General features: G+C 41.8%; 1 protein-coding gene across 3 annotated transcripts; it reads left to right on the forward strand.

The window, feature by feature from the left end:
- Positions 1-459: 459 nt before the first annotated feature.
- On the forward strand, positions 460-24,848 carry pik3r2 (phosphoinositide-3-kinase, regulatory subunit 2 (beta)). Of its 3 annotated transcripts, none has more exons than XM_077614775.1 (16): positions 460-758; positions 5,763-6,541; positions 14,326-14,418; positions 15,398-15,475; positions 15,572-15,712; positions 15,795-16,005; positions 16,090-16,175; positions 16,241-16,343; positions 16,491-16,589; positions 16,669-16,849; positions 17,593-17,712; positions 17,875-18,017; positions 18,097-18,273; positions 18,587-18,658; positions 18,748-18,918; positions 19,555-24,848. In XM_077614775.1, exons 2-16 carry the CDS (start codon positions 6,223-6,225, stop codon positions 19,760-19,762), a joined length of 2,202 nt encoding a protein of 733 aa, XP_077470901.1. In that variant the 5' UTR covers positions 460-758; positions 5,763-6,222; the 3' UTR covers positions 19,763-24,848. The 3 variants fall into 3 exon arrangements, with proteins under 3 accessions (XP_077470901.1, XP_077470902.1, XP_077470900.1); XM_077614774.1 differs by lacking the exon at positions 460-758 and adding an exon at positions 4,332-4,490; XM_077614776.1 differs by lacking the exons at positions 460-758; positions 19,555-24,848 and adding an exon at positions 4,331-4,490 and having other exon boundaries at positions 18,748-18,922.
- Positions 24,849-24,996: the final 148 nt, after the last annotated feature.

The raw sequence follows: 24,996 nt of genomic DNA on the forward strand, positions 1-24,996 counted from the left end.
ATCATTCTTAATTAAACTTTTAAAAAGCAATAAATATTCGGAGTTTTTTTTTAATTTATACAAAATCAAATGTTCATGCGTGTAGCTGGCAACCGATTTTCCTTTAAATAGTAACGTAATAATTCCTAATATTTCATTTTTTAATGACAAAAAATGACATTTAAATAGCTATCATATTCCACCACTGTCACTGAATAAATAATAAATAAATAAATAAAATAAAAATAAAAACCCTTTATTGTCATCATACACAGCTGCGTATAACGAAATTGGTGAATTTTGGTGAATAATTAATACACATAAAAAAACGAAATATATGAATAAGACTATATAAAATGAGTGCTCTGTCAAGAGTTTATGATTATTCAGAAAATATTTACGACCTGATGAATATACGTATATATATACGTAGTATTTCGAAGTGTCATTTTTTTCGGAGCCAGTAGCCAGCCGAGGGCTTGGTTCGTACTTTTCCGTAACACTTCGGCTATTTCCGCCATTCTCCTGACTGTTCCCACGCGCCCGCCTCCCCTCCGTTGCCTCGCTGGAAAATGGCTGTGCAGGGGAGCAGGGAGTTGTGAAGGGGAAAAGAAAAAGAAGGCGAAGTGAAAAAACAAGAGCTTCCCTCTAATTCCACGCACCCCTGGAAGCTGCCGTCTCATCTCCCCACACTGGAGCGACTCCTTTTGATATTTTGCAGGCTTTCGAGCGACGCCACTGGAAAAAAAGTCAGGAGAAGACTGAAGAAATATCCACTGGTGAGTTTCGCCCCCGACAAAACTTATTGCACATTTCCAGTACAACGAGCGAGGAAGCCACTGTAACTTACTGGAAAATGGTGGAAGCTTCAACTCAAAAGCGAGTCAGGCGAGCCCACCTTCATTTTGCTACTTTTTGCCATATTTTTACAACGAGAAAAGCTGGGTTCAAAAGTCAGGAAAATAGACAAAATGTTGCCAGCTGCCAAGGGAGAAGTGAAGCGAACTTATGCTGCGTTCTTTTATTTATGTTTTCTTTTTAATTTTTGCTTCGAGTTGCTTTCTCGCTGTCGTTTTCTTGCTTTTTTGAAATGATTTTGGTTATGGTTTTCCTGGCGTCATGTTTTTTTTACTCTATTTTTAAGGTGGTCACAGTATTTTGTTAGCTACGGTAATATTACAGTCATTTCGAATATTAGCATAAAATACAGGTCGGCATTGAACACAACCACAACAATTCAACTTTTTTTCGGTTGTGTTTCAAATTTCAATTCAAATAACTAACAATTATAATATTGCACTTTTATAAAATCAATAACCAGGTGCGTCTTTAACAATAAAACATTACGTTTAACACATTCTAGGCAGGCGACTCTTTTCGTTCATGAAAAAACTTCACCATAAAAAACCTTAAAGTGCAAGACAACACCTAGTATAAATGATATTCATTAAAAAAAGAGATAGTCATACAAATGATGGATATGACATATTTTTTGGACTGTTATTAACAGAGAAAATAATGTTTGGACACAAAAAAATGACACCGTTTACAGGAGCAGTCATTTTGTGATGTCAGTTATACCCACACATAAATAATGAGGTTGGGAAATTTAGAGGACTCACGTTTATTGGCTACAAGAGTAAATTGTTTTAATGATGTTTTCTCCACTTTTAGACATCAGAAAAATTCAATTCTGTTCTTTCAAATTCATTAAACAAGATTTTGTTTCTGTTAGGAAGCACAGTTGAATTCAACATAAAAAGTACGTAGGCAACTGTACTTAATTTCACTTGGATGATCCCTGTACTAAATAATTGCTTTCAATTCTTTGTGGTGGAAGAAAGTGTTTTAACTTTTTTACATAAGTAGAAAATTTTGAATAAAAAGAAGTACAGACTCGGAAATGTACAAAATTTATAGCTGTTGAGAACATACCGAATAGATAAAGGCTTAGTCAGAAATCTGAAAATAACTTACTAATGTGATAGTCATCTAATCACATTTTCAATCAGCAAAACTTGACTTGACATTTTTCACGGAATAATTACCTTTCGAAATGAGTCGTCTTAAAGACATTTGACCTTTGAGTTAACAAAAAGAAAGTCAGTCCCGAGACTCAAAACCGTCTCAGACCGCGACGCAAAATGCTTAAAAAAACCATCCCGGCGTATTTAAGTGGCACTACTTTAAAAGTGTTGAATATTCAAGCCTCCATTTTAGGAGAAGGAGTGCTTCTGAAAGGTTGGCCTGTCTTTAGCGTTCACTGTGGCGCAGTAAATTTTTCACTCGCATGTGGCGCCGTGGCCGAGAGCCAGACTGCGTGCGTGCGTGCGTGCGTGCGCGAGTGGTGCTTCAGTCGTCAGCTCCTCCAGCAGCTTGGCCATAAAGTCTAAACACAAACTTCACGGCATGAATTGTTTCCTTGCAGCTAGCACATTTAAGTATGAATTCATTGGCTGCTGCTGATGGCGCTCGCCTCGCGTTCAATCCGTCAAATTGGTTTGGATGCCATCACTCGATGCCGACCTTCCCTGTTGAAATTGATTGCGTAACTTACTGTCCATGGCAGTGAATGAGTTAAGCCATAAAATAATAATCCAGAGATGACAGGATATTGCAAAATAATTGAGTTGAATTGAATGCCTTTACTGTCATTATGCGAGTATAATGAGATTTAAAGCTTCACCATGAACTGCACACATAAATTGGTGTAGTCAACATCATATTAATGCTATGTAAAGTACTATTTATACTAATATATATTTCTGGTGTACCAAATCGGATCACTTGATCGGACATTTGGCTCGATTTCGTAATTTTCAACAGATTGAGTTTTTCTTTATTTCTATTTTCAAGTGTTAATCTATTGTTTGCCATTGACGGTGATAGAAGTCCAATCCATTTTGACTGGTGGGGCTTGCAGCCATGCATAGATTTACCACAAATGTCAGTCTTATTAAGCCCCGTTAGTTTATCACATCGGATGACCACCTTTATTTATGTAAAGCTAAACATTTTAAACATAATTTGTTTACGTTATTTTCGGTGTGCAACTGATTTGGGGGGAAAACAAGGATTTCTGATTTTCCTTTGTTGAAACCACTGCAGTTTGAATTTAAAATTGAAAAAAAAAAGGATTAGCTGTCATCCAGTATTCTACTGGTTTTCACTTTTTAAAAATGTTTTTGCCATGGTATTGTTTCCGTTTTAGTATTTAGGTACAGTACGCATAATATACAAGATTACAGGATCTTTTTTTTTTTTCACAAATATTACGTTTTAGTATTTAGGTACAGTATGCATAATATACAACAGTACAGGATATTTTTTATTTTTTTTTCCACAAATATTCATTCTCGAGATAATCACCAATAACATTGTTACCTCACTTTTTTTTAAATTTAGCCATTTATTCAGCTAATTTGAAAGTTGTGAAGTTACTAATAATGGACTGAAATATGACACAACAGAAAACGAGTCATGGGAAGAAAATGTAAATATGTACATTCCCTCCCTTTGAATGTCTGACTTATTTCCAAAACTAGCGTTGAAATTTCCCAGCTCCAATGATGCCGATCTCAGTTCGATATCCCCGTTCTCCCATTAATATACAACCTGTAATGTTTATTTTCTATCCCTCCCAAAAAGCTGATTTCCTCTCTTCTCATCTTTGTTTAAATACGTGGCTGAAATATTAACCGAGAGCCATCCATGTGGGGCAAATGTGCTCTTGTTTGGGTCAGACGCACGACGGCTGCCTAGAAACATTTTCTAATATTAGAACGTTTCCTTGATTTGCCCGGCTTCTCCGGTGACTGGGCAGCACATGGTGCGGGCGGCAGCCAATCACGTGGCGGGAGCTTTCCCTCGCTCTAGCAACAGTCAGTTACTTGCTGCCCGTTCATTAATTATTTTCCTGCGGTCTCCCTCATCCGTTCGGAGTGCGCTGACAGCAAAGTGCTCCGTCGCTTTCTTTCTTTCACCCAGCGAATAGAAAGTTTCAATCAAAATCCCAAAAAGAAGCGATGAATCCGCCGATGCTGCTCCCGGGCTCAGCGGGCTGCTCCTTCCACACTCTCCCAACAGTTCTCCATCGACTCTTCTCTCACCTCGCACGACTCGTTGCGCTCGGCGCCCGCCGGAAAACGACGGCCGAAAAAGGATTAGCGCACGGGGGCGACATTTCGTCCACTTTTCTTCAACTTGTTTCCCGAAATATGCCACAACTGGAAGAAATGTTGGACTTTTTTCGCCGAGCGAAGATAGGGGGGGGTCGGTCAGAGGCAGGACTGTGGGTGTTGGGGGGGGGGGGGGGGGTGGCGCAGAGCAGGTGGAGGGAGGGGGGAGGGCTAAGGGGGGGTGGGGGTTATGGTGGTGTGAGGATTGCGGGCTGTGGTTGGGTATACCAGTGCCACGTGTCTAGGCTGGCACCTCTCGCTTCTCGACTGGGAAGGATGTGGAACGGAGAGTCTGGCTGAGCCCGTCCAGCTTCTCTCGCGACCAAAAGTGGGGTGAGTGTCACCATCGCCTGCATCTTCTCCATTTTTTTTTTCCGTTTTCCCGTCCGACAAATAGATCCGCCTCAGTGCGCTTTATAAGGAATTTACGTGGTCTTTCCCTACGTGGCCAAGGAACAGCGCAGTGTCCGCGAGTCCAAAAGCGAGACCTTTCCAAGCTAAAAACATATTTTTGGGGGGGGGGGGAATGTACCGTGCGCTCACCTACTTTTTTTATTTCAGTGTCTGCAATGCATCACTCTCAAGTGTAGCTATTCATCTAGCGTTTCGGGTTGCACAACGTCGGGCCTGGCAAACTAGGCCTTACGGTTATTTGGTTTCGGCTGTCATTTTTTTTCTCCAAACATTGCCCTCGATAGCTCGTAACTCTCGCCGCTTGACACCAAAACCTGCACGTACCTTTTCAGACTGCCTACCTGCGTCTCCGATGACACGATGGCCGTCCTTGGCCGCAGACCGCAGATGTTGTACTTAATCTGCAAAGCCTAATCTCTTCTCTCTTTTCCTCGCTCGCCATCTCTTCCCTTCGGTCCAGCGGCCATTTTTCAAGCGCAACTTCGGAACCACGGCGTACGTGAAAATGACGTCTGCGTATTTTCGACGTATCCGAGTACGAACGCTAGCGAAATTTGCGACCAACGATGGCGTCGATGTTGAGGCGGGATCTGAATTTTACGTGGCGCATTTTGTGCCTGGAAAAATTGCGGGATTCGAATGACGGTATTTTTTCACTCATGGTGTTTTGTGCCTTGGCTTTGCTTGATTCACGATCTGTCATTTGCTAGTCAACGCAGTGTTGCTTCCGTTCCTTTCCAGCAAGAAAAAAATCATTATTGCAAGGCCTTTTGCACGATCCCGAAAATTCTAGCGACCCCTCGCTTCAGCGCACCTTCGGTTTTCTTCGTACTATCGCTAAACGAAAACATTGTTCTTGGAAGAGCTTGGTTTCCCAGGCAAAGTTCACGTTCCTGAGCAAATGGTGACGCATCGCTAAAAGGAAGGCGTGAGCGCGCGCGTGTAGTAGAGCGGAGGCAACACAGGCTCCCGTCCGGGGACCGAGTCCGCTGCCGGTTGTGACGCAGCAGCATCATCCGATCCGTGTCCTTTCCGAAGACTGCACAAATGGCGCCGTTCGCCATTTTTCCCCGCGTGGCCCTAACACTGTATTTTATTCATGCCGGTTATGTAATGACGAGACGTGAATGTACTTCTTTGAATTGACTTGATACATTTTCTCTCTGTTCGGGGGGTTTTAATGTCCCGCAGGCCGCTCGTAATCCCTGTCCAGAACACGGCGGAGCTCTACGGAACCGAAGAGGATTGAAGAGCGTCCCGTTCCGACGCCGGTTGTCCAGTTCAGGCCACTTGATCGGAGCCCAGCGACGCACGGTCCTTCGGTGGTCAATTTGAAGACGGCTGCTCCCGTAGCATCTGTTCGCCGCTTTAAGGAGCATGTTGCCTACGCTCTCCCTCTGCTCCATCATCTGGCTCAACCGGGGTATCAAACTGAGGAAAGTGGACCACTTCAACACCGGTCAGGTCTGAACAAAAATCCAGCCTAGGTCAAAACGCTACCTTGCGGACTTGTGAAAATGCTTTTAAGCTTCGGGTGACTCCGCTCACCTTTGGCGCCAAACCACATTCAACTTTTGATTTGACGCTCTCCCGCGAGCCGCCGTCTCATCCTTCGCTCGCCGGCCATTCCCATTTGCGCTCGCCTGGCGAAATGGCCACGGAAGGTTTCCGCTACCGTGCCCTCTACGCCTTCACCAAGGACCAGGAAGAAGACTTGGATCTGGCAGCGGGCGACCTGCTGCTGGTGAGCAAGGCGTCCTTGCTTTCCGTGAAGAACTACCACGAAGGTTGCGAGGAAAAGCCGGAATGCCTGGGCTGGCTTCTGGGTTACAACGAACGCTCCAAGCAGAGAGGCGACTTCCCCGGGACGTACGTCCAATACGTGGGCCCTCTCAAAACGGCCATCCCGTCCAGTCAAGCCAGGTCTCAGCGACCCCTCCCTGCTGCTCCCACTCCAGAGTCATGTCAAGGTAAGGACGCCTGCATTACATAATAACCTTCCACTCTTAGTAGGCGAGGCCACGGACGTACAACGGTGCGGAATTTCTCGATGTTACAAAGTCTGCCACAATTTGTCTAATTGCCATTTTGATTTATTGATATTTTGTATAACAATCGGAATCCGTTTGACCTAGAACAATAGAAAATGCAAAGTCATTTGAACAATTTTGTTGCTGACACAAAGGCATTCTACCAGTGTTAACATTACCGGTAGTAATTTACTAAACGGAAATTTCGCAATGAACAATTGATTTGAATTTCTTTTCAATGGGAATACCTTTAGCTTGCAAAATATCGCTTTTAATTTGAGAAAAACTCATGCAGATGCACCTTATACGTGTAAGAAAACCACTCGTATAAAAGATGAAAAAGTCAATCTGTCAATTTGACTGGATTGTCGCTTCACCTTTTAATTGATTAATCCAAATGGATGTCTTGGCACCTTTGAATGCTTTTTAAAATGGCGACCAAGAAGTGTTAAGTTCCCATGATTTTAACAATGTCTGCGCGATTCACGCAGACATAAGCGTCAGCGTCTAGAATGAGCAGTCCTGCTGTTCCAGTCGTCCCAACTACACAAACATCATTTACTGCCTCCACCACTTTTATTGACATAGCATTCTGTTAAGGCACATGCTGTGGAATATATTTTTTTTACACTCACCAAAAAAAAAAATGCACGAGATTGATGATCAAAGATGGTTGTCTCACTTTTTATACTGCGTCATGACTTGACCGAGTCAATTTCAGTGCACACCTTCATTTTATTTATTTATTTTGTTTCAATAACCTGGATGCCAATCATTCTCAATGACATTTCATTAATCAATATGATATAAAAAAACAACAACATTGAAGTGCTGTTGAGGGCCGTAAATAGTGTATTTCATTTTTTGATTGTGATTTTATTGAATTATATTTTATTATAATTGTACGTTTGAATGTATTCCAAAAAATATAGAAATAATAATAAAAAAATATTTTAGATTTTATTAAATTAATTTTTATTATATTGTACGTTTTAATGTATTCTGAAAAATATAGAAATAATAATAGTTAGTAATAAAAAAATATGTACGTACTTGATTACAATTGTGACTGGGTAGCCTGTATTACTTATTATGTTATTTATTGTTTTAAGTAATTTTTAGTGGCTCTTCATCTTTGTTAGTTAGCTTGTTTCTATTTTTGTTTTTCCCCCACAACATAATTTCAGATGAGCTCAAATTCATATTATGTTTGGGATGCTAAATGTTGCTTCATGAAAATGAGTTAGCTAGCATGCATGTACTTTCTGCAATTCTCTTAAGTGTCTGGTTTGCATTTCATTACAGTACATGCTAATGGATATTTTCTCTGGGACTATAAAGAGTTCATTTCATTCCCGGGAAGATTTACACTTTGGCAGACCCCTTTGCATTCCGGCAGACCGATTCAAGTGTTGAGAACGTGCGTTGATTAGAATCCCGCATAGACAAGAGTCATTAAAACCTGAAATATGGGTAATTGCAATTGTTATTTTAAACCTGTTATCTTTGGGGTACTTTACTGAATTCAATAGATTGGATTTCACTGAGATACAACCAGTAGTCTTTTAAAAACAAAACAAACAAACAGTTTTAATCACATCTGGCTGCTCACCATGAAGCTGGAGTCAGTAATCAAAAGTATTTTTTTTTCTTCTTCTGGACATGTACTCGATGATTTTCTCCAGCACGACTAAACCTCTCAGGCTGAAAAAAGTCTCTTGCTCAGACTATGCCGTCACGGTAAAGCAGCAACGAGTTGTCGTACCGCAACTCCATGAAGGAAACGCCTTCTTTTACATCGTCTGTCGCACTCAAAGGAAAACTAGTATTTGCAGTTTAAGATCTCAATTTTTTTCGTGACATGGATTCTGAAATGAAGTCAATGGCCCTTTAAAAAGTCATAAATTGAGGACAAAAACCACAGCTAAAACTTGAGTTATTGTGGATATTTTTCCCCCTCCTGTGTTATATCATTCTTTCCTTCAACCTCACTTTAATTGCATGCTGAGGTGAACCTTGGCCTCGCATGTTTGCAAACTCCTCCCATGGCCCGGTCCAGCCTCTCTCTCTCTGGCTTTCTGCACTCTTGCAGCGTCGCTCGCTGATTCGCATACACGTCTGATACTGTCTCTGGGCGCCCATCAAGCATGTAAGCCGGGCCAGTTCTCAGAAAGGAGAGGCCTCTCCCCCCACGCTACTTGGAAAACACTTTCAAAGAATCCATGAAGGGGGTGGGGAGGGGCCGAGACAGTAAAGAGTGGGAAAAGATGTGGACAGGGTGAAAATGAAGGCCAATGCCCCTCCATCCATTTAGATTAGATTAGAGTTTTATTTCATTCCGTATTCGGGAAATTTCTTGGTTGCAGTAGCAAGCTAACCCATCGGAACCATCTGAATTTGGTTCACCGACTTGAACGGGGAGGGCTGGCATTGAATGATCCTGTTTCAGTGTCACTTAACTATACAGTCAGTCATCCCTTGATTATCGCCAATTCACTTTTCACGATTTTTTTCTGCTATTTTTTATATTAGTATTTTTTCAAGTTCCTAAAAATGTGAAAATTAACGCTGAAACTCGTACCCGGAAGCCACTCTTGCAACTAGAACTCAGCACCGAAGGGGGAAAAAAAGGTAGTTATAGTAGGGGTGACCCTACTTTGAGATTTTTCGATTATCGCGGCCATATTTGGTAACATTAACCGCGATATTCGAGGGATTACTGTACTAGCATTAAGCTAATGTTCAAGATGGATTCTCTACGTAACAGATCATAAATTAAATACTGCTAACTAGGCTTGTCTCAGCCCTGGTCTTGTCTCTCAAAGGTCTTGGTTTCTGGGAGTTCTGGTGTTTTGTCTTGAGGATACGACAAACAAAAGTACTTACACACTTCAAAAGTCAAGTTTTGTCATTTGAACCAATCATATCAAGCTAAAGTATGTGTAAACTGGAAAAAATACTAGAACATCAGGAATTCATTGGCATAATCTGAGTTAATCAGCGGCACACAGCTCCTAAATGTTACTATAATATCAATTTACTTCAATCCAAAGCTGCAAACTTGTCATACGAAACCAAATTTCTAGTCGTTTGTTAGGGAATAGAAGCAAGCGTGTTGTGACACTGAAATGGACGGTCTTCCTCAGCCATTAAACATTGTGTGTCTGTTTTGTCGGGATGTGGCGAAGACACGCAGCCGTGAAACTTGACCGGCAGCATTACATACTGTTACACACCAGCCGTTAGCCAGACACCAACTGGTCTTGTCACCACTGAACATAACAAACACTTGTTTGGGGGGAACAACATGGCTTGAGACGGGCTTGTCTTCTCTTGCTGATATTTAAAGATAAGAAATAGACAGTAAAATTAGCAACAAATTTGCAGGCACAATCTCCGACAATTTGACGACAGGAGTTGTAGTTATAGATTCTCTCTAAATGTCTCCTTATGGAACAAGCGCTCGAAATGGTCGGACGAACTGCAATTTGCATCCATGTGCTGTGGTTGGTTGACCTTGGTGGACTCCGAAAGAATTTTGTCCGTTTCTCAACCTTCGAGTTGAGTTGTTTCAGGATGAAATGTCAACTTCTTGGGCAGACACAGATGGTAGCGCATGACATAGCTTTTCTTTTTAGTCTCTTGGGTAAATATTGATTTCTGTCACGCTTTCTCTGAATTAGTCACTTTGAGGAAAGGCTTTGGGCCTTACAAATTGACAAAGAAAACAAATTGTGGGCTCATTTAACAAGATATTACTTACTATTTTATACCTTCCCTCACTGAGAGAACTGCTTTTGAGATTAGGAAGAAAAAAAAAACTCATAGCTCCCCTGGTATTACGGTTTGGCCCCTTTATAGGGTAGAGAACTAAACTGTTTCTTAAAGTTGGTTTTGCGTGTTAACTCTTCTTCTCAAAAGGAGACTATAGTAAATCCTTCCATTTTCCTTTTTTATTACACATAGCCCGGCTCTACAAGTAGTAATAATAAGCTCTGCATTTTGCCGCATCTGTATTTTAAGACTGAGGTTTATTTTTTTTTTCTCAGTTCAAGTGCTTCCTGAGAATGAGTTGGAGTTTTTGCGCAAGACAAATGGCAGCATTGATGGCTTGTCCTAAATTCAACCTTTGTTCGCATGACACGGCTCTTCAGCAGCTGTGTGAATTATAACACTCGGATGCCAGGAGCAAAGCCAAAGCTTGACGTCAGAACCTTCAAGTTCTTTTCACCAGCTTAACGTTGTCGCCGCACATCCACTAATATCTGTCGCACGTGTTCCAACCTTCGCTCGTCCAAACATCCAGGCAGACTAAATGCTTCCAGTAGTTGCGGTGTGGACAGGAGAGGAAAAAAGTAGCGCATTATGTAATAAAAGTGCAGAGATCTAGTTTTATCAGTTAAAACGAAAAGATGCTATTATCATTTTCTGTTCCAGAGGCTCCCGATTATTTGTATCCACAATATAGATCAAATCAGGGAAGTTTATCTTTTAAAAAAATATAATCAAATGATGCTATTCGGTTAGAAAAAAACAAAAAACAGAAGCCAAATAGAACTTGTAGCACATTTTGGAATTTCCTTTTAATTTGACCATTATTTTATACCACACAGAATTTCACAATTTTATGTTTGAACTGCAACACTAATGAATAAAAAACAAAGAATAAAAAGACAAATTGTTGTAGTTTATCAGTTACTGTTTGCAATATGCAGGGATTTTAATGACTTTTGGGAGAGAAAATATTTTTTACATCAACAAATCTGTCATGATTCCATTTCTTATGATTTGTATTTATGAAGAGAGAATATTGCTAAAATAGCTTCCCTAGCCTCCTATTTTTTGTCAGGAATGTTACCTTGAAAGAATGACCCATCCAATCAGATTATTGTAACCCGCACCAGCTAAAAATGTCAAAACGAAGAACAAAACATGTACGTCGCACTGGAGTAAAAGTCACATTTTTGTGACATGGCGCTCGAGAATAAGAACAAAGAAAATACGGTATTTTTTGTCATACATTAACCCACCAACTCACACAAAAATAGACAATTTCTAATAGAGAGATATTACTGGGAAAATTCTATAAAGTATTGCCATTTGTAGCAAACTGTCATGTCAGGGCTGCACAAGTCCACCCAAGTGAGTGGTCTGTCCGGCCTTGAGAGAAGAGGGGGAAGGGGCCAAAGCCCTCCAGATGGCCGACAGGGATAAAGAGAAGGTGGAGGCGCCGCAGACGCTGCCAGGCAAAGTTTTCATGTTTAACTGGCAGGCATGGAAACCGAGAGGGAGGGAAAAAAAAGACAAGTCGGATAAAATGTGAAGAGAACAAAAGGCAGTAAAATAAAAAAAAGCAGTCCTGGAGAGAAGCAGAAGGAATTTATTCAATACCGCGCATCCTCGTAAGGGTTGCCTATTCCAGACGACTCCGGGCGAAAGGCAGACTACGCCCTAGACTGGTCGCCAGTGACCCCAAGGGCACACAGTTTAACCAATGAGGTTTCTGCTGAAAAAAGAAGCACCCGACTGCAATCCACTGATTGCACTTCTAGGAGGTACTCGGACGTTTCGTCGACCGGACGTTTGGTAGAACGGACGTTTGGGCGCTGGGTTCTTACGGTTGAAACCAGCTCTCAAAATTATAATCATGAGAGAGAGAGAGAGAGAGTTTAATATCTAAATATCTAATATCAAAATATCAACAGTAAACTGTCATAATTTGACAGCGAGCGAACCCGGCGACCAAACGTCCGTTCTACCAAACGTCTGTTCTACCAAACGCCCGTTCTACCAAACGTCCGTACTACCAAATGTCCGTTCTACCAAACGTCCGGGGACCAAACGTCTTTCGTCAAAACGTCCCGTCACGCTTCTAGGATACCAGATTGGTGGAAAGGTTTCCTCTCACGGGTTGGAACGAAAACCCGGACCAACCACAGCCCTTTCTGGAATAGCTTGGGGACCCCTGCTCTAGGCCATCAGGTGGCTCCCAGCAGAAGGAATGTCAAAGCTAAAGACAGACATCCAGGAAAAGGCAGAAAAAGAACCAGAGCGAGAGAGCGAGAATGGAATGTGCTGACACGGCGTTTCTTGTCTGAACTCCGCAAATTAATAATCAGCAGCGATTTAACAGGAACAGAAGGCTAGTGCCAAGCCCCGGTCAAGCCCGGCCCTCCACACTCCCGGCGTCACCCCCACCCCCATCCCCACCTCGCCCCCACCGGCCAACAGCTCCGCTCCGGCACCGAATAGAAGGCGCTTTACGTGCCTGTGTGTCCTGGCCGCGCCGCACCGCGCCTGGCCCATTGCCATGGGGGCTTTTGCTTGTTCAGGAGTTTTGATTAAATCCTTTATTGTGCTCCACTCACGCAAAGAGCGAAGGCGAAGCAGCGAACGGGACAGACTGAAGGGGAGGAGATAAAGCTCGCCAAGAGAAAAGAAAAGGACAATATGAATAGGAGGGGAGGAAAAAAATGGGACTGCTTTTTTTCAGTTTTTTTTTTTTTGCCCCTTTCGCTTTCTCCTGTAAACTTTTACTTTGAGTCAAATCCTATTTGATTTAGTTTACAGACAAGTACAGTTTCCCCCAAGAAAACTTGAAGAGTCTGGTGGTAGAGAAGAAATTGTGGTGACAAAGGTGGCCCAGTGGTTGGCACAGTCGTCTCACAGTTCGGAGATCAATGCGGAGCTTCGGCCTTCCTGTGTGGCGTTTGATTGGTCTCAGAGTGCCTGTGTAGGTTTTCTCAGGGGACTTTGGTTTCTTTCGACATTTGTCGGTCTGCCTCATTGCGCCCTTTGATTAGCCGGCACCCAATTCAAGGTGCACCCCGTTTCCTACCCATAGTTAGCTGGCATCAGGATTAGCTTTTGAAGAAAAGCGTCACGGCCCACCAGGCTTATAAAGCCCTTGGGGAAACCTTGGATGAAGCGTATGAATAATAACAACTTATGTTGCTTTCCTCTTTTTTGACCTCCCTCTTCGATTGACATCCAATTGTAATGCAGTGCTTCATTAAAACAAATAACATAATGAGGACAGCAGAATCTGTGTATCATTTGCTCAATCAATTTTCAAATCAAAACCAACATTTTTATAATAAAATGATAACTTCCAATTTCTTTCATTTGTTTGTTAAATCAACCAATTTAAAGTGCATTGGTGCTATTAACATTACAAGATCTCATCAAAACAATGTTATTGTCTCATCCTGAGTCAAAAAAAAACAATCAAAACTGTATTGTGTGCTACCTGAAAGAATCATTGTCCCAGTGCACACATAGTTGTATTTTAATTCCCCAGTTCAAAGCATTTCTATAAAAATCTAATGTTAAAAGTAGAAGCTATACGTGTATCCCTATATTTAAACACGTACATAATGTTTTATTGTCTCACAATGTTAAATATACTTTGGACTAAAACCTTTGCCTCCCATGAAGAATACTTTGGTGATGCATGGAGCACCAAGTACATTTCTTTATGGGATGTAAAAATTGGAATAACCTGGGCTTTATGAGGTGGGCAGGTGTTTTTCTTCTAAACTGGGACTAAAATGACTTTTTATACCCTGGCCTCTGCAGAGTCATGTGTTCTTAACATTGTATACTCTTTCTTAGTACCTCAGTGATCCCCGTTAACTGTGCCACTGTCAATCTGGCAGGACCCCCGTGGCTTTTCCCGAGGCTCTACGGTGGATTTGTAACAGTGATTTGTGTTGTTGTTTCAGCTGCTTCGCCGCCCGGCCTGAGCGAGCAGTTCACACCACCAGAGACGGCCCCCGCAGCCCTGGTCTGCCTGATCCAAGCCATAGAGCAGCGAGGTAGATGCCATATCTGCTATCTTTCCATCTCTGCGCAACTGTCTCCTTTGCGCCATCTGCCTCTCGTCCTCACGCCAACGTTGGCGTGAGTGGAAACGTACAGACAAACGAGTGCAGTCGCGAGCAATGTGGCCGAGTGACGCGTATAATGACGGCACATTTTCATTTAGCGGTTAGACTGGCCAATTGCGTCCCAACGTACTTCCCGTCTCGTGCGCAGGGCGCTCACGCTAGTGTATGGTTATTTTTCATTTGTTTGAGCTTAGTGGAAAATAAGACTTACGATTGCTTTTTAATAGCATGTCATTTTTGTTGGAATTTTTCAAACTATCTTGAACTTCCATGCCGTCTTATTGTATGTGGCCAATGTTTAACAATAACTTTTGTATGCCATACAAGAACCTAGAGGGTGAAGTTCCACTCACATTTAAAAAAATGGGTTTCGTGTTTGGAAAATATCAATACCGGTATGAAATGTGGCGAGAAGAGTGTAAATATTCTATGTGGCAATGGTGTAATGAATTGGATGTGTATACTCATCTCAAACCATGTGGTTTTCTCAACTACCTGAGCTTTGTCTCAAAAAATGGCCTTTTTGATGCCAAATTTTTAGACTCCATGTTCCTGGAGCAATTTATGCATTGTTCACAGGTTTTTTTCCGCAAGTGGAAACAGAAATAGCTTATAATGGGTGGTACTGTATGAGGAAAATCTTATATAAAATGTTGGTCTTGAGTAGGCCTTATGTGAATTTTGGAACTGAACTGCAAATAATCCATGTAATAATCTGAATCCCTTAACTCGACGGCTGTCATTGATGGTTTTGGTCACTTTTAAAACGAAGAGTTTTTACATTGTCCACACAGTATTATTGGCTCGCTCACAATGACAACGCTGAACCGAAGACCCATTTGTAAATCGTTTGCTCCGCATTTGTGTCGCCCCAACTCAATCCACCTTTTTGCATTGCATTCTTTAGGTCTGGACTCCCCAACTCTGTACAGGACATCTACCAGTTCTTCCATTTCAGGCAGCCCAATGCACAACCTGAATCCTGGTGAGTCCATTTGGCAATACTGTTCCCTGATGTATTCCCTACCCTATGATTTTGAACTTCATGTACACAAACTTGCTTGACTGTCTATTCATGCAGAGAGCGATATCAGTCAGGCGGATGTGGGCATCTTGTCAGAGTGTATCTTGCACTATTTGAGAGAGCTCTCCTCGCCTGTCATCCCTGCCTGTACCTACGCTCAGCTACAAAGCGCTATCACACGCCAGCAGCAGTCAGCAGGTACCAAGTGCGCCACAGATAAAAATTGTATATACTACACCGAAATGGCAATAACCCTGCCTGCCTCAATCCTCTCTTTTAGATGGTGCGGTAGCTGGAAGCCATGACCGAGATGTTAGCAGGGTGCTGGAGAACTCCACCACCGTCCCTCTCCACCACCGCCTCACCCTGCAGTACCTGCTCACACACCTGTCCAAGGTGGCACAGGCCCAGGCCAGAAATGCCTTGGACACACACACGCTGGGGGAAATCTTTGGACCACTACTGATGAGGACGGGTCTCTCCACTCCAACGTGAGTTAGATCACAGTCAGGAGTGTTATATACGTATTGTGACTGACAAGGTAAGCCTTTGCTTCTCAAACAATGACTGGAAAGGTTGTCATTGGACGAAGAGTTGCCAGCTCTCGTCGTGGAAAGGCTTCTGATCGAGAGAACGGCAGAACAAGATCTCACGCCACCCGGTAAGGCCAATAAACGCCACGGTGAAAGTCTGCCTATTCACAGTTTGCCTGTTTGTTCCCGATAGTTCTTCCGGAAAAGCCAGCAAAGACAAAAGTGGCGCCGTCTGCCATAACGGACACAAGCACCCTTCTCAGCGATGCCGAATGGTACTGGGGAGAAATATCCAGGTAGGCATAACTATTGAGATGCCATTCAAATGTATGCATTTCTCAAATGATCGTTATAGCAAAATTATTTTTGGTTGTAACAGTCAGCAACTTTGTATTTTTTTTTTACATTGTGATTTAGTCAACATTTGCCTTGTTCATCTGTAGGGAGGAAGTGAACGAGAAATTACGAGACACTCCGGATGGTACCTTCCTGGTCCGAGATGCTTCAAGCAAACTGGAGGGCGAGTACACGCTCACTCTCAGGTGAAGGAACACTCTCTTTTGAAATAATAGTCAGGACGACAAGCAAAAACCTTTCCTTCTTCCATTCCACCCACTACAGGAGAGGTGGAAACAATAAGCTGATAAAGATCTACCACAGAGATGGCCGCTACGGCTTCTCCGAGCCGCTGACCTTTCTGTCCGTGGTTGAGCTGATCAACCACTACAGACACGAATCCTTGGCCCAGTACAACGCCAAGCTGGACACCAAACTTCTCTACCCTGTCTCCAAATACCAACAGGTTGGTGCACTGTACCGCAAAAACAAAAGTCAATATTTTGTATGCAGCAAACGAGTGAAAAGTATGGCGAGCTAGGGAATGCCGTTTCAGGAGAAATTGCCGGAGAATGCTTTCATTTCATTGTGGTCGGTTAACTTACGTGGGGTCATTTTCTGTTGATTTCGGGGCAATTCTCTGTCACTTAATCTTGACTTTAGCGCACATGTGTCAAAGTGGTAGCCCGGGGGCCAAATCTGGCCCGCCGCATCATTTTGTGCGGCCCGAGAAAGTAAATCATGAGTGCCGACTTTCTGCTTTAGGATCAAATTCAAATGAAGATTATAGATGTAATTTCCAGATTTTCACCTTTTTTAAGGCGCAATTTTTTAATCCATTTTTTTTACTTTTGTGTTTTTAGTTCAAAAAGCATTTAGTAAAATCTAAAAATAAATATATAAAGTATTTTCAGTTTTCCACTTTAATATTGGACATAAAAAAATGTTTCCTTTGAAATGAAAAACAAATGATTAAAAGTCGTTTTCCCTTACTAAGAAAAAAGCTCAAACAAACATTGTTTTAGGTCTATGAAAAAATATCTAGGGCTTTTGATCCATTTCTTTTCATCTGATTTGTTTTAATGTATAAACATTATATCCGGCACACATGAAATCAAGTTGACGTGAATGCGGCCCACGAACCAACCCGAGTTTGACACCCTTGCTTAAGGGCATTTCTGTTATTATTTTTGTGTTTGCATGGTTCAGCTGGTGAAGGAGAACAGCATAGAAGAAGTCGGTGAGCAGCTGAAAGTCTATCATGAGCAGTACCAGGAGAAGAGTCGCGAGTACGACATCTTGTACGAAGAGTACACACGCACCTCACAGGTATGAAACCGTTGGGTTGATCTCGTTACGACCATCTAGCGCCCGTCTCTGAGAACTTTAGCACGTAAGCCTAACAAAAAGATGGTTCAGCCACAATGACGTGAATGAGGACGTCTCTCTGCAATCTATGATTTCACTGGTCACTTCTATTCACACCCACAGGAGCTGCAGATGAAGCGCACAGCCATAGAGGCCTTTAATGAGACCATCAAAATATTCGAGGAGCAATGTGAGACTCAGGAGCGCCTTAGTAAGGAGTCTTTGGAACGCTTCCAACGGGAGGGCAATGAAAAGGAGATTCAGAAGTAAGCGTGAGTTAACAAAGATTTTGGTTTGTGTTTTACTCTTGACCACTTACCCACCGCCGCCGCTCGGTCAAATCAGGATCCAGAGCAACTCGGAGCGTTTGAAGTCTCGCGTGAAGGAGATCCACGACAGCAAGCGAAAGCTGGAGCAGGACTTGAGAGAGCAAGTCTCTGATAATCGAGAAATCGATAAGAAGATGAACAGCCTCAAGCCAGATCTCATGCAGCTCCGCAAGATTCGAGACCAATACTTGATGTAAGGCACTGCCGTGCATCTATTTTTCTTCCAAACACAACTCAGAATAGTTTGCTCTTGCGTGTGACCTGACGAATGTAATATGGAAATGATTCAGAAGTTGCATATAGAAAAGGGTAAAAATGTTTTGCTAAGTGAACATAATGGACGTGATGGCAACTATTGCGCTCAATCAATCAAGCCTTGATTCTTCCAAAACCCTTTTGAAAAATGGCTCACCGTGACTCATTTCTAGGTGGCTGGTCACATTTCGTACAATTATAGTCAGCTTCACCGTATGCCTGCATTAAATCTGGCATGATCTCATTCACAGATGGCTGACGCAGAAGGGCACGCGGCAAAAAAAGATTAACGAGTGGCTCGGCATAAAGAATGACGCCGATGAGTAAGTGTGTGCCCATCGACGCCAAGACAAAAAAAATAGCAAAAATAAACGATCAACTATTTTTTTTTTTTTATTCCATGACATTCCAGTTCATACTCGCTGGAGGACGACGAGGGCTCACCCCATCATGACGAGTGCACCTGGTACGTGGGCGACATCAAGCGCACCCAAGCCGAGGAATTGCTGCGAGGCAAATGTGATGGAACTTTCCTCATCCGGGAGAGCCAATCACAGAAGGGCTCTTACGCTTGCTCGGTTGTGTAAGTCGCTGATCATTTCATATGTACACTTGTTGAAAATTATATTTTAACTGGCGGTAAAGATGACAGCGCCATCGACATCAATAGACATCCAGTCTATTGGACTGGGTGGCCCGATTCGATTGCCACCAACCCTCCCGGTCTAATTAAATTAGACAAATCAAATAGATTCACATATTTTCTGGACTATAATGCGCATCAGAGTATAATTTGTTTCATAATTTAGGGGGAACGGATTATAAAATCTAGCAGCAGTAGTAGTGGTGGTAGTGGTGGTAGTGGTAGTGGTAGTAGTAGTGGTAGTGGTAGTAGTGGTGGTGGTGGTGGTCTGGGTGGTAGTGGTTGTAGTAGTAAGGGATTTTGTTGTAGATCCACTAGATGTAGCTGTAAGAGGTCGTGTTATACAGCCACCAAATGTAGCTGTAGTATTAGCAGCAGTAGTAGTAGTAGTAGTAGTAATAGTAGTGGTTAGGGGTTGTGTTATACATCAACTAGATAGAATAGTGCTAAAGGGAATTTCATACAATGATTAAAAATTAGTATATACTTTTTATTTGATACGGGGGAAAGAACTAACTGCTTTTTTATTATCCAAATTGATTGGATATCTCCCCCATTCCTGGCCTTCTTTTGCAGTGTCGACGGCGATACCAAACACTGCGTGATCAACAAGACCACCACCGGCTACGGATTCGCCGAGCCCTACCATCTCTACTCGTCCCTCAAAGATCTGGTGCTTCACTACAAAAACGTATCCTTGATCCAACACAATGACCAGCTGAATGTAAATCTAGCATACCCAGTGCTGGCCCGTTGTCAGAATCACAACCAGCACCCAAGATGAATTCAGCACCAGCAGACAAGGGGGGAACCAACGGGGTGGGGGAATTTTCACTGGGACTCTGAAGAAGGGGTCGTTGTGTTTAAGCGGCGAGTAAAATCAGCTTAACAAGCATGACTCTAGCGAGAGGCTGTGGAATGCTAGCATTTCTTGCTAGCTGCTCGGCCTCACAATAAGCATACCGACTTGTAACTTCAGCACTGTACAGTTAGCCCGACACGGCCAGCCGCGATTGTATTGTGGAAGTTGCACAAACTCGGTGTGAAAATGTACAATAATACAGAAGAAGCACACAAAAATATTTTTTTTCAGGGGGAGGGGAGGAGATTGGAGCGATGGTGGGATGATGGGAATTTTTACAGGAGGCCCTCTTGTTATTTTTGTTGGCTTTTTTTTTTGCCTTAAACACATGATAGCTGTTTATAGACAAAGGCCCGAACTGTTAACCCCAGACTGCCTGCAAAGTCTCCGTAGACAAAAAGCCTGTGAAAAAAAAGGCTAAACCGACCGGGCTTCTTGCTCCACACCTTAAAAGGCGGCCCAGAAAGCGTTGGACCAGATTGGTGTAGTCACTGGAGACATTTTGTGGAGTGGGGTGAGAGACAAGACTAATTGAATTTGACGCTTGTGTAAGTACCGTAGTAATAGCTTTCAATGACCACCAGCCTGTGTCACGAGTACAGAAAAGCGGGAGAGAAAGGCTGTCAAAATAGGCAACGCCGCAGCTTTAAAATACACCGGAGGGGGTCAAATTAGGGTCAAATGTTCTTTATTCTCAACCGCTTTGACTTGTCCCTCTGCTTGAATTGACCAGGTACAACGCAGTTTAAACAAAACGCACGGTATATCTGGAGAAAGATGTATACATCCATGAATGCAGTTCCTCAGGATTCATTTTAGACTGAAATAGCAGAAAATCTCCCGCATCCAACTTGCCGTTCTTTCTTTTTTTTTGGGGGGGGGGGTCTTCTTCCAGACTGTAGCAGCCATTGACTTAACTGTTAGTGCTTATTGTTTGTGTCTGCTTCCTATACGTTAAAGAAGGCACTTGCAGAGCATCAATCTTTGTGATTATTGTATCCTTGGTACTGTATTTTGCTTCGTTACTAGTTAGACTGTTTCCGCGGTCCTCGCAGGTTTTTTCTTTGTTTTCTTACTCACGGTACTTCTTCCTTCTTGCGCTTGACTGTTGTTGTTTTTGTCTCAAGCTTGACTCACAGAGCTGTAGATCATTTAATGTACAGAGAAAAGAAAAAGCAGTAATATAAGAGTATATTTCAGCTATACATGCAGTCAGCGTATGTGAGCTTGTCATTTGTTTTTGTTTTTTTTCCCCCCCGAGTGGCGCTTAGATTCCGTTTCGTGCATCCAGCTAATGTGAGCCAAATGAAGGATGTGTTTTTCATGTAGCAAGAATGACATTTTTTCCGGGTTTTGGTCAGAGAGATGACATCCTCCATGTTGGCTTTTTAAATTTTTTTTTACTTGTGTTTAAACAGTGTTTGACAAATATATTAAACCCTCATTAGGACAATGTTTCAGCACTATTGACCACGATAGGCATCCAAAAATAATAAGCTACATTGGAATGGATATAGCTGGCTTTAAATGATCCCAATTGAATGGATTGGACGTTTATTGCTAAAATGGCAGCCAATTCTTAATCTTGGGCAGCGATTGGTTTACGTGATCATTACGTTAATAAGTTTGTTAAGCACTGTCCATTGGTGCCAGGTTGTTCTATGCACAGCTCAGTCATATGCAGAGAAGAATCAGTTTCCCACTTCAACGCGATTTTCACCTCTTCTCCCATCTTTGGTTCAATTCAGGTCTCACTTTTCCAAGCACAGTAGTTAGCCATTGTTAAGCTCACCTACCATACTCTTGCCAAAAAAAGGAGAAATAGTATTTTTATAGAGCAATTGTGGGGAGGAGATCAAAGTTGAGAGTATTTTTAGATTTAAAAAGTGGCAAAACTCCGTTTTTGAATACAAGAAGAGTGATTTGAAGGGCTAAAAATCTTGGTTTTGTTTTTATTTTTGCATGGCCTGGCCTGATTTTTTTTTTTTTAACCTTCCAAATGCTCATTTCCACCATCTTAGCCAGGTCTATTCATTTGTACTGTACTTTGCACACACTTCTTTGGCAGAGTTGAACATAGAGGTGAGGTCAGCGCGTAAAAAAAAATGAAATTAATGAGAAAAAAAATGAAGAGTGGAAGATTAGAAGTGCCTTTCGTCAATAGTGATGAGCGTATCCGATCCTCTCCGTTGTTTTTTTTGCGCTTGCCATGCTTTTAACAAAAATGTACGCGAGTTTGTTTTGTATTAGTCGTCTTGATTTTTAGTCGTGCCTCTTTGTTTCGATGTATCGTTGAATGCTAACACGTCGTCTCGCTCTCATTTTGCACACAAGCTCTCTTTTTAGCAATTGTCTCGACTCAGACGCTAATGTGAACATCCGCGCTTGATTTTCGTCGCTCTGAGAATAATGCATGCAGAATTTTTCAACTACTCTTTCTGTGCGTGTTGACATGGCTAACGTTGACATGGCTAACGTTGACATGGCTAACGTTGACATGGCTAACGTTGACATGGCTAACGTTGACATGGCTAACGTTGACATGGCTAACGTTGACATGGCTAACGTTGACATGGCTAACGTTGACATGGCTAACGTTGACATGGCTAACGTTGACATGGCTAACGTGGCATGGCTAACATCCATCATCCTGCTTCTTTTGGACCAACACTTTTTTTAACAGCACTTTTTTTGTCCGTTTCACACACAAAAAAACGTCAGAACTGGCAAAATGTTTGGCTGAACCTAAAATAGCGTAGAATTTCATTGTTTCGGTTGATAAGTTGAAAGCTTTTTACACGCAGTATTCAGTATACTCTTGCACTTTGGTCCTCACTGCTAATTTGTTTCCAGGCTAATAGACAAATAGATAGAATTTCTTTTAAAGGCCAGTTTAGCGTGGTAATAAAACATTTGGTCCGGTTGCGGTCGGTCTTTTGAGAGTTCCGAATCAAACGCTGATTGATTTGAGCTGGAAATTGAATCTCAGCTAGCTTGCGCGCAACTTGTTTCAGGGATGTTCAGGTGACTTTGGATCTGCTTCCTTTTAAGCACTCAAGCTTTTTCTAGTCTGTGTGGGGTCAAAGAGGCCATTGCTTTCAGCTGCCATATTTTCAGAGAGATATTTAAAGGCCATGCAACTTTTGTAGCCGGCGTACGTTCAGCATTCGCTTCTCCCGCTCGTTTATTAGATATGCATTTTGTGTCGGTGCATCTCGAAAAGCTGTTTTTTTTATACGGCAAACGATCATTTAAAAAAAAAAAGAATATTTTTTCATCCGTTTTGGTACACTGTATGTGATATTTCTTGAAAAAAAAGGCCTCACGCCCCCAAGCACATTTTTCACTGACGATGAGGAACGGCAATTCGGTCTCGATAAAAATGTGAGATGTAGTAGAGAAAAACTATTTTCAAGTATGTACGAAGATCTCTCTATTTTTGGATGACGTCATTATCATTTGGATTGTGCTTGAATCAAATCGGAAGCAGGCGTTTGGGGTTTTTCTTCAGGAAATCGGGGCGAGCGGTCTGTAGGACGCACGCAATATTACGTACTAATCGGCATCCGCGTCTTTTGTTGCTTATCGTCAGCTACGCGATACTCGACTTGATCATCGGGTGCATTCAGATGATGGAGATGAGGCGACAGCGTATGTTCAATTTGCATTTTTGAAATATTTCAGAGATGTTTTTTCTGTTTTTGTTTCTTGAATTGAGAATCGGTCGTCATTTGGAAGATTTGTGGAAATTAAAGCTTCATGTGAGCGATTATTGTCAAAGTAGAGTGAACCAGCTTGACCGTGGGGGAGCCTTTTTAATGCCTTTTTTAATGGCAAAAATACATTTAAAAAAGGAGTTACACCATCCGACTTCTCGCTCTTGCTTACAAATCTTGTCGAAATGAAAATGTTATTTTATGGTGCCTGATGATATTTTTTCTTTTGCTTTTTGGAGACAAAAAAATCGAAAAGAACTGTTTGTCTGGGTTTTGATTTTTGTTGGTTTAATGATAACCTTACAGAGCCTATAATGGAAAACGATAAGCTAGCTTGAATTTTTTTTTGCTCAATACAGAAAGAAATACAAATGTTTACAAGATGTAATTAACCAAATAGTGATTACCCATTTGAGACTCAATCTATCCCTCAAAGTGGCCATGATTGATTTGCATTTCTTTATTTTCTGTCAATATAAACTTGAAAATATCCTTTGTTTTTTGCTTGTTTTTTTCCGTGACTTGTTAAAACAGTGCTCCCTCTGTTGTCACATTTGAAACACTGAGCCTTGTACATTGCATCTTCTTCTCTTGTTTATGTGTTTCTTCATGACTCTCACGCGATAGCAACTTTATTCTATGGACTTTAAAACAACAACAAAAAAGGAATATGTTGCATTAAACCAACAGTAAAAATTAGACATGTTCTTTTTGCACTATTTGAAGCAAAGGGCAAGGTAACTCAATTTATTCATTTGTCTATAAAAAAAAAAAGTTTAATTGCTTCCTTATTTCCTAGCTCTTGTCCCTCCCAGTCAAATGGATTTCCTATTTCTTTATAGTGGTGTGTAAACTTTATAGCCACTGAATATCCTATTATTTTCACACCATAGTGAGTGCTCGGTTAAATCCTAACATTCACATTTAGAAAAAAAAAGTAGTTGACTGTTACAGTTGTATCAAAAAGCTTAACTTAATTAAATAAAAAGACTGAATAATAATTTGGATGTCTGTGCTGTCCACATTGGAAATGAATGAAGCAATTAGACAAAGCCACTCCACACCAAAGTACAAGTGAACTAAGAGGGAGCACTGTTGTTTTGGGTTTAACAGCGAAAGCAAACATTCTCGTGTTATCCCGCGATCTGTTGGTCTCATATTTCACATCTGACTTTTTTGTCATGTATAGCCTGCAGAGTTGTCTTCATTCACACAGGTACTCTTTCATCTGTACGGTACTTTCTAGCCTGATGCAATGATCTGAAAAGTCAATAAAACATACCGTATATAAATTATAGTCTGCTGTCGTTATTGGGTTCATACAAGTGTTTTTCTTTCACTGTGTTTACTCTAACTCATTGATGACATGAGAAGTCCATTCCATTTTAATTAGGAGCAGCTGAAAAGGCAATAAAACATTAGCTTTTAAATTCATTGATG

The sequence above is a fragment of the Stigmatopora argus genome, chromosome 12 (genome assembly GCF_051989625.1).
Source record: "Stigmatopora argus isolate UIUO_Sarg chromosome 12, RoL_Sarg_1.0, whole genome shotgun sequence".
NCBI lineage: Eukaryota > Metazoa > Chordata > Actinopteri > Syngnathiformes > Syngnathidae > Stigmatopora > Stigmatopora argus.

Excerpts from the sequence above, each read along its gene's own strand:
- pik3r2 (XM_077614775.1), top strand. The coding sequence starts at position 6,223 with ATGGCCACGGAAGGTTTCCGCTACCGTGCCCTCTACGCCTTCACCAAG. Across the intron at positions 18,018-18,096 it reads AATGAAAAGGAGATTCAGAA|GATCCAGAGCAACTCGGAGC; the intron begins GTAAGCGTGAGT and ends CGGTCAAATCAG. Across the intron at positions 18,919-19,554 it reads TCTTACGCTTGCTCGGTTGT|TGTCGACGGCGATACCAAAC; the intron begins GTAAGTCGCTGA and ends CTTCTTTTGCAG.